At 35.6% G+C, this 10,370-nt stretch overlaps 1 protein-coding gene across 1 annotated transcript; it reads right to left on the reverse strand.

The window, feature by feature from the left end:
• Window positions 1–6,350: 6,350 nt before the first annotated feature.
• Window positions 6,351–8,240, reverse strand: cryba2a (crystallin, beta A2a). Its single transcript, XM_039689059.2, has 4 exons — window positions 8,047–8,240; window positions 7,314–7,455; window positions 6,925–7,067; window positions 6,351–6,821 (listed from the first exon to the last, which is right to left on the reverse strand). Exons 1-4 carry the CDS (start codon window positions 8,205–8,207, stop codon window positions 6,674–6,676), a joined length of 594 nt encoding a protein of 197 aa, XP_039544993.1. The 5' UTR covers window positions 8,208–8,240; the 3' UTR covers window positions 6,351–6,673.
• Between the last annotated feature and the right edge of the window lie 2,130 nt (window positions 8,241–10,370).

A 10,370-nucleotide genomic window follows, 5' to 3' on the forward strand; every position in this document is an offset into this window, starting at 1 on the left:
TCATGAAAATATTTTTTTTTTACAAGCGCAGACATGCTTAACACACACACTTTATTATTGGACAAAACTAGTGAAAAAAAAAACCCACGAAGGGGCAAGACATTGACAAGACTAAACATTGACTAAGACTTTGACGAAGACTAAACAAACAGCAGAACTTTCTCTAGACAATACACTCGGTAGGATAATACAGGTAAGGTAACACACAGGTAAGAATCTCAATGAACCGACACAGGACAGCAAACACAAGGGGATGATATGGAGACACTAATGACAAGAACAGTTGAAGCTGACTGGACAATAACAAGAAGAGGATAAGAAGGGGGCGGGGTACGTAACAAGACAACACAAGCCCAAACAAAAGGCCATGTGCTTGCACACAAAACATGGGTCTGTCATGATCCTGCCTCAAGACTAGAGAAAATCAAGGACACGAGGGTAGAATCATGACAATAACCTAACATAACAATCTACTAATAATGAGAGTTAGTTGACATGTAGTTGCAAAGTTATTAATGTCTAAGTGGACTATCAAAATAAAGTGTAATTTTTTTATGCTTTTGAATGAATCGTATGCTCACCCAAACTGGATTAATGCAGCGTCAAAATGTTAAAATGTCAAAATGCAATAAAAATAGTACTTTTGTGAAATATTATTGCAATTTATTATTGATAGCAAATCAAAATTTCCTATTACATTTCAATAATGTATTGTGCCCTTGCTAAATAAAAATATTTATTTATTTGTGTGTGTGTGTGGATTTAAATAAACCCTTGTACCAGACCTGTACAGAATATTTTTGAATATTTCACTTAATTTGTGCTGAGATCTATCCATCTTTTTGACAGTGGTTTATTTGCAAGCTTTTATTAACAACCTATTGTTATGATACAATGGTTCATGCTAAATAAGCATTGATGCAATGATGTATTTTCTTTGCAACAGTAATTTTCATCCCCTGACAACATTCACGAAACTTTGCCAAGGACTTCCAACGAAAACAACTCGCCCACACAATGGTTAGATAATGTGAACGAGGGGGAGTCATCAATGAAGCTTTTGATGATTTCATACAAACATGAATGATGATTACTGTAAGATTGTATCAGAAGACTGACTTGAATCAATAGTTTTCATTACAGATCAGCTACTTTGGAAACTTTTTGGTGGGTGCACTATAGTGCCATTGATCATTGATCATGTCAGTGACACCTAAGGATGCTCTCATCTTACATTGCACATTTTTCACTTCAAATCTGCAATGACAGTTTGTTGTCTCTTACCTGACTGATACTCCTCATCACACTCAACGCATTCCATGGTCTTGCCCCCAACTAATCTAATCTCATCCATACCTACTCCCCAGTTCGCTCACTTATCTTCCGATGCCAATCTGTTGTCGATCCGTTGGCACAAACTATCATCGTTTGGTGGAAGGGCTTTTTGTACTGCTGCCCCAACTCTTTGGAAACACATCCGCGACCTTTCATTATTACACAATTTAAAACCCCACCTTAAAGGGATAGTTCACTTTGAAATTAATTGTTGGTATGTTTTAGCTTACCTCAATGGCATCCAAGTCGTAGGTGTGTTTGTTTCCGTAGTTTCAATTTTGATATTTTTAGGTCAAACCGTTCGTGTCTATCAGTCATATAATGGAGGTCTATGGTCACCACCTCAAAGAGCATGCACAGAGAAGTCCAAATTAAACATGATTTATGACTTGTAAATGTAAGTACACATTTATGGTCCAAGACACAAACGAGAGGTTTGTGTGAGAAAACGAACAGTGTTTATATTGTTTTTACCTCTTGTTTCCAAGTGATCTGAGGGCACGGGCGCTTTGTGGCTGTGGTTACAAGAGGTAAAAACAGCATAAATACTGTTCGTTTTCTCACACAAACCGCTTGTTTCGTGTCTTAGGCCATCAATGTGTACTTACATTTACGAGTTATTAAATCATGTTTAATTTGGACTTCTCTCTGCTTGCTCTTTGAGGTGGTGACCATAGACCTCCATTATATGACTGATAGACACGAATGGTTTGACCTAAAAATATCAAAATTGAAGCTACTGTGGAAAAAAAGACACTAAAACATACCAAAAAGTAATTGTAATTTCAAAGTGAACTATCCCTTTAAAACATATCTTTTACTTGTTCCCCTATGATCTGATGTGTATGTTTATACATCTATCTATTATATTATCCATCAAGTTTTTTGTACTTAAGCGGCCTTGAGGTTTCTGAAAGGCGCTATATAAAATAAACATATTCTGTTCTCTTTCCCCTCATGACAAATGACACTATCCATGCATTTTGTTCTTCCTTGTGGCCTTTCAGATCCCAGGAGAACATTCCTGATGAGACTCAATGGGGATTAAGCTTGTTCCACCCACCTGGCACAATTATGAATAAAGTCTCAGAGCTGAGAGATATATTTATATAAGCCCTGAATATAAGCTCATTCAGCACCTTCAGGATTCAGCTTGTATGTACAGGGCAAGTCAGGGCAGGGCAGAGCAGTGTGTTACATGTGTGTGTAAGTTTTGTGTGAGCTTATCAGAAGGTTCATATAAGGTTCGGGCTGAGGTACATTTCTTTTTGCTGCATGTGTTTACAGAATTTTATTAAGTAAACATTTAAATAACTTTTATGTTGTTAGTAATAGATAAATACTTACTGGAATGAAGCAACTTCGGTTCACTTGATTATCCAGACATATTTGTTTTAGAAAAATCAAGACAAAATGTGATATGATCAGGCTTTTGAAGATCATTTATTTGTACATCTCTCAATTGTCATTGTATTGCATTGTATTACGTATATGTTTTGCCCCCACAATAAAAACTATTTGATCATGAAACAAAGCATTTAAATATCATCTTACTGAGAATACTGAAAGATATAGAGCAAAAACTGATATTTAGTAAACGGTAATACTGGTATAAAGACCTTATTAATCTATATTACAAGCTATCAGAATTTTGGGTCATATACATTTCAGCAACTGCACCAAATGCTCAGTTGGGGCTCTAAACTGTTCCGTTAAAAAAAAATGGTTTTGACTATTATTTCATATGATTGCATATCAGGATTTACAGGATTATGTAAGATTGTAGCTATACCATGAGGCTTTCTGCTATGAAATAAGAAGGGAAAACGGGTATACCTATTATATTTTAGACCACTATTTTTGGGAGAGATGTAAAAAGGATGCACTTAGCAATTATTACATTACAATTATATTATATTATATTTATTATATTATATTATGTAATAGTGTATTATATTATATTATATTATATTATATTATATTATATTATATTATATTATATTATATTATATTATATTATATTATATTATATTATATTATATTTTATTATATTATATTATACTCAATGTCAATTGGTATGTTAATGACAGACTGACACAATCACAACAAGGACTGATTTTTGTGGGGTCATCACTTCCTGTACCTTCTAGAACATCATTGCCAGAGTGTTGCCATGGTAGCCATCAGTAGCTGTAACAGCAGAGCGTGAAAAAAAAAAAGAGTGAGAGATGCTGGCAGCTGGAAAGGAGTGGGAAGAAAGAGGAACGTCTGGTACTGTTCAGAACATAGAATAGAACAGAAAGTAAAATGAGAACATAAATGGGGACAATATAATGATGGGTGAAAATCTGAGAAAAAAAATATACAACTTTTTCCTATTGTAAAATATTTTAAAATGTTTTATTGATGGCAAAGCTGAATTTTCATCATCATTACTGTCATCAGTGTCACATGATCCTTCAGAAATCATTCTAAGTATGCTGGTTTTGTGCTCAAGAAACATTTCTTATTATTAGCACTGATTCTTTGATGAATAGAAAAAACATTTATTTGAAATGATCTATCTATTTTGGATAGATAGATAGATAGATAGATAGATAGATAGATAGATAGATAGATAGATAGATAGATAGATAGATAGATAGATAGATAGATAGATAGATAGATAGATAGATAGATAGATAGATAGATAGATAGATAGATAGATAGATAGATAGATAGATAGATAGATAGATAGATAGATAGATAGATGTACATCTTGGCATGTGATTTTTGGGTGGGTGATGAGCCAGCCCATTCTCACCCCCAAGGCGTCACTTAACTGACGCCTTGGGAAGCATTTGGACATGCTTCAATATCTGACGCTTTAGGCGCCCTTTAGCGTCAGTTAGATGACGCCCTAGGATCGCGTGTACCCTACCCCCACCCCACACCTAAACCTAACCGCGTCCTCTAACAGACGCTTTCCTTTAGCGTCAGTTAGATGACGCCGTAGGATCGCGTCATGTAAGTGACGCTAAAGGGCGCCTAAAACGTCAAATATTGAAGCATGGTCAAAGGTGACGCCTTGGGGTGAGAATGCGTTGGATGAGCATGATTGATGGTAAGCGGGTGATTTGAATTGTGTACAGCTGAACTCTCCTGATGAAGAGACTTGAGTAATTATATGGCTGCTATAATTAGCATAACAACAGGTGCAGGGTTACTTCACGAAAGTGCAGTGGCCCCAAGGCTAAACCAGGTATGAGTTTGCATCAGCATCATTAGAAGTCACCATTAGTTAGGCTATATCCGTACCGCGAGATGTTTCAAAAGTGGTGGGGACATATCAACCCTGGCAAAAAGTGGTGAGGACATGTCCGTCCCATCCGCAAATTACGCCTATGATTCTGATACATCGACTTGTATAATGAACTCTTCCAATTCTTCTTCTTATATGGCTGAATTAAAACATATTTCCACTTGCCATTGTACAGTGTTTACATTAAAGTTGACCTTGTGGATCAGGTATGAGCTGATGTGAGCAGTGAGTGGAGGCGTGGCTAATTAGGCTATTCATGAATCCGCATTTACTAAATTAAACGGTTAGTTCGCCCAAAAATGAAGAAAGGAAGAAATGGAGTAGTCGAATAAAGTCGTTATTTATTTATTTTTTTCGCACAAAAAGTATTCTAGTCGCTTGAGAAATTTATACTTGAGCCACTGTTGTCACATGGAATATTTAAACATTTTCTTCGATGTCTTACTGGGCCGTCAAGTTTCGATCCCTTATGAGCTATGTGTGATCCACCTCTCAAATTTAATCAAAAATATCTTCATTTGTGTTCCGAAGACAAACGAAGGTCTTACGGGGTTGGTGCCGCATATGGGGGTTAATTAGGCCTAGGCTACTTAATTTTCATTTTTGGGTGAACTAACCCTTTAAGTCTAAGGGTGTAGAGTTACAATAAAGTTATTGTATGGCGTAAAAAATGACTTATCTGAATAGCCCTACTTGTAGCTGAATTGATTTTGTTTCATAACGATGAGCTTTGCAACAATAACACATTGATCTGAATTGAAACAGCGTTGAACAGCGCTGAATACCTATAGGCCTGAAATTGAGTTTCTATCTAAATGGATGATTTTCTCTATTTTCTGACAACGTAAAACGCCAGAACGTTTCAATGCAAAAATCAAGGGCGCCATCATGTGGCAACATGAGAGACTAGCTTTTTATCTTCTTCTTTTTTTATCATTCATTATGTATTAGCCACGTAATTTATTAATTCATAAAACAAACAGTAGCCTACTTTATATGTTTATATGTTATAGTAGCCTTTATATGTTTATGTAGGCTATTATATGTTTTTTAATAGAAAAGCAAACATTAGCTACTCATAGCACCTCTATAAATATTTTTTTATTTTATCAATATAAGACTTTTTTCCACTTTTTATCTATTTAAAGTAGCCTATTTTTTTTAATAAAATATACGTTTTAATTAACGTTTTAAAATTATAGGCTATAACTGAGGCCTAAGTTACCTATAATTGTAAAGTAAAAAATTATCCAGCAGAAGGCGCTCTATGATCGTCTATTGATGAGCCTATTTGAACACCTTGCTGATTAAAATACTGTATTAACTGGACCTTTGTAACCGATTGTGTTACAAAGAAACGGACGAAAAGTATACCTTACCAGTAGTTCCACAACTATTAATGCTTGTTAGTCTCTTATTTGCTCTGTTACGCGGTACATATCAGCACCGTGGACAGCTCTCGATGAATTATTTTTTCTTAAAATATATGATCTTAATTTTATCTGACCAAAAAAGATTCCAACCAGCTTTTATGTCGGCTAATATTCAAATAACCAATGCTGAATCGTCGTAATAAACAAATATTTTGAGCTGCAAAACACAATAGATCTGGTAACAATAGCACACAGTAGAAACACTACAGCCATCATCTCGTGCTTTTGTTTATTGAAAATAAAACACAATCCGACAAGAACAATATACATTCTATGTCTGACATTAAGGAAAATAAAAAAATTAAATGAAACAAAAATCTAATCTAAAAATCTCTAATCTGAATTGAAAAAGTTTGTTAACAATATGTTAAATCTTTATAAGTTGGCTATACTTGGTTTCCATCTTGATTTGTTATAAAATAATTACACTCCAGTTTTTTTTAACGATCTAATTGTTTTACTAACAATTTTCTGGCACGGGTTTTATAAAAGGAATGGCACACTTTTTTTTCTGGAGTTTGAAAATCGTTTATTGCCTAACTTCGTCTCATATCATGCTGTCACTTGATTCACAGTAGCCAATAGGAGAAGAGCGGGGGCGGAGTTAGTGCTGAATTCTGCGGATTGATTGGATCTGATTGCTGTGGGCCTGGGTGCCGAACTCATTATAGTTCCTGTATTCTCCCTGACGTCTGTCTCTCTCAAAGATATACTGGTATCCACGGTAACCTGGAAACTGGTAGCCCACCCATCTGCCGTGAGATGAAGAAGAACATATTATTATTGAGATAAATCTGTGTGCAGAGAGAATAATATAAACATAACTTATACTGAGGCAAATGGAGGATGACTTACGCTCCATTGTTGACTTTCATAGAGGGAACCTCCTTACTGCACCAGCCCATGGCTTGAAGAGAAGGATAGTCATCGCACATCTCAAACTTGCGTCCCATCATGTCCTCACACTCATAAAGGGTAATTTTACTATCACTGTGTTTCTGGTTCGAAAGAGCACACACAAAGTATATTTTGAAAGGTTTGCAAGTCAGATGCAAGATATCATGTTCATTTGAATGAAATGCTATAAAATTAAAATGATGTACACATTGCATTTCAGCAGAGTCGATTTTGCTCATTATTTCTATATTCCTATACTATTGGTTTTGTGATATTTCACAAACAAATTTGATGTGTACTCTAAATGAAATGTAAATTAATGAGACTCTTGAATGCATTTAACTCACAGCGCATTTGATGGGTCTGAAGGAGAGCATGTGCTCGGTGCGGTAGCTGCTGTTTCCGCTCCAGGCCTGATAGCAGGGATAATCTCCTTTCTCCAGGATGAACTGCTGACCCTGAAACTCTGGGTACTCATAACCCACCCAGCTGCAAAAATTACGATCAGTGTTTGTATTTTATCACAGGAAAAAAAGGGACTTTTATAACTACATACACACACCCACACGTAATGCCTATATATATATGTGTGTGTGTGTGTGTGTGTGTGTGCTGTCAATTCGGTTATTCACAATTAATCAAATATAACATTAGATACACATACAAACTTTTATGTTATACACGATTGATTGATTTGCCAGCACACACACACACACACACACAAACACATATGTGTATGTATGTATATATTATATTTACAAACTAATTACTATTAGATAGTAAATATATACATATTAATTTGCAAACAAACTAATCACAATTAATTGATGCTGTCAAATTAATTGCAATACACACACACACACACACACACACACACATACTGTATATATATATAGATGATGAGGTTCTTTTTGATATATATATATATATATATATATATAAATATATTATATATATAATATCCCTATCCCTTTATATTTTTAAAGGGATAAAGAAATATTTCTATCCCTTTATATTTTTAAGATATATATATATATATTTATATATCTTAAAAATAGATATGCAAAAACACACACTTACGGGCCATTCTCCACCCTGATAGAGCGGATCTTTTGGAAATTCCTGTCCAGAATGTTCGGGCACTCCAGCATGAACTCGCAGCGCTTGCCCTGGAAGTTCTCCTCTTCCCACACTGTGATCCTCCACTGCCCCCTCTGCTCCATCTGCTCTCTCTGATTCATGATGGCCGCCTGTCTGCTCTCTCCAGCTACCGGCGACAAGGGATAAGGTTAACAATACAACACCACCTGCCCTCACCTGACAGATCGCAAGCACTAATCTCAACAACCTATGACCTCAGGCCATTGTTAGCGTCAAGTTGTCAAAAGCATTCTTCTTTTAGGTCACTTTAGAATAAACACATTTTGTTCTATTCGGCCATTTCAGTGTAGCTGTGCCTATGAGAAATGATTTTAACTGCACTAAAACAACCAGTACATGCAGTCATAGATAATAGGGGCCCCATGAATCCAGCGATGGCTGAAATGTCTCAATTCCAACATTGCTTTGAAAATTCATTTAGCAACCACCAAAAATGGGTGACTTTTCAGTCCATTAAAAGATTCACAAAGGCCTCTATCTCCCATCATTCACGATGGTCCATGATGATTGTGTCCAGTCAGTGCGTTTATCCATTTTCACAGTTAAATCCGCTTTCGTGAGGTTTGCTATGATGTTGATTTTGGCAGCATGACGGCGACCAATACTCACATGCTGTTGTGGGAGAGATTTGGCGTAATAAACGTTGGGGGTCGGTCCAATGCGGGGTGTTTATATAGCCGCTGTCTCTGCAGTTACTGCAGAATGTGCAAAGGGAATGCTAGCTCAGCAAAATCTGTCAAAAGAAAGCTTAAATCCTGTCATTGTCAAACGGGGGGCTTCCATTTCTGACTCATCAGAAAAAAAAACAAGGCCCATCCATACTGTTTAACCATAATGTAGATTCCTGGAGTCCTCAGTGAGAGAGCTAGCAGAGATAGTTTACAGGAAAATGAAAATTCTCTCATCATTTACTGCTTGTTTAATGCTTGAAAAGGCACACGCAATGATCATGAATCAGTGTATGAATCAATGATGTAAAAGCAATAGGCATCTGTAAGAAAAACACGAATATTTTTCTTATACGTAAATGTTTTGTGAGGCTCATACAAAACGTGGCGGTCCTCTGTGCTTCTACGTTACTTCTTGCTTCAGAAGACATTAATTCTTCCACTGGGGTCTTATGGATTACCGTCACAATCTTTGTGTGTGGTTTTTCAGTCATCAAATGAGCGGCACCCATTCACTTGCATTATATGGACTCAAAAAAAATCATTGTTTGTGTTTATTTGAAGACAGAAAGTGATATACATCTGGTATGGCATCAGGATGAGAGACGTATTTTTATTTTCGGGTGATCTATCCCTTTAAGAAATGCTGAAACCGTGTCAGGAAGTTTGCAAAGCTTTTATTTCGTCCATTTTGCTTCTTGTCATTTACTGTCGTGTTTAGGAGAATCTGTAGGTTAAGATATCCACCAAGCAGTCAAGATTTACTGCATCACTGGCTAACATCTTGTTTTAATGCTGTTGTTTATTACAGTGGAACATCCATCCATGATGTGGTGTCCTCTCAGAGTTTCAGGAACATGATGCACTACTGTGTGAGTCCAAACAAAAGGTATTGTTGTTCTATGGCGCCTCATCTTTTGTGCTGGTACAGTCATTGTAGCGCCTACAGATGAACCCTGTTTCTTTTTCCTTTAAGCACATTCTAGCATAGTGTAACATTGCATAAAATGAACTCTCTAAAACAAGCATATAAAGTGCTTAAAATGGAGTTTTCAATAACTTCATCATGAGAGAGTACTGACATTCACTCTAAAATAAGAAAGTAAAGCATCACATTTTTAATAATCTATGTCGTCATCTGTTTATATAATGTGTTGAATTATATTACTGTTTAGCATAGCACAATTTGCTCCTATTATACATCTGTTATAGGTGTTGTTTTTACTTTACGTATGTTTATTTAATAATTAAATATCACAATGAAAGTATCTTAAATACTTTTCAAATGCCTTTTTTATAAATTTTGTTTTACCGTTATCTCGACCCAGACATTCAATAATATGAATATCTCTACAAGGAAAGGAATTTATAATATTTTGTGTGAAAATGATTTCTATTAATAACATTTATCTCACTGCAGTACCACAAGTACAATGTACATAATATAGTATTTTACATTTTTTATTTACAATTCTATTTTACTTTGTTGCCAAGAAGACTAATATGTCAACAAAGAGATGAAATATAAGACATTTTAACTTACCTCAAGGGCATCCAAGATGTAGTTTCGGCAGT

This window comes from Pimephales promelas, chromosome 8 (assembly GCF_988280905.1).
Source record: "Pimephales promelas chromosome 8, fPimPro1.hap1.1, whole genome shotgun sequence".
Classification (NCBI taxonomy): domain Eukaryota; kingdom Metazoa; phylum Chordata; class Actinopteri; order Cypriniformes; family Leuciscidae; genus Pimephales; species Pimephales promelas.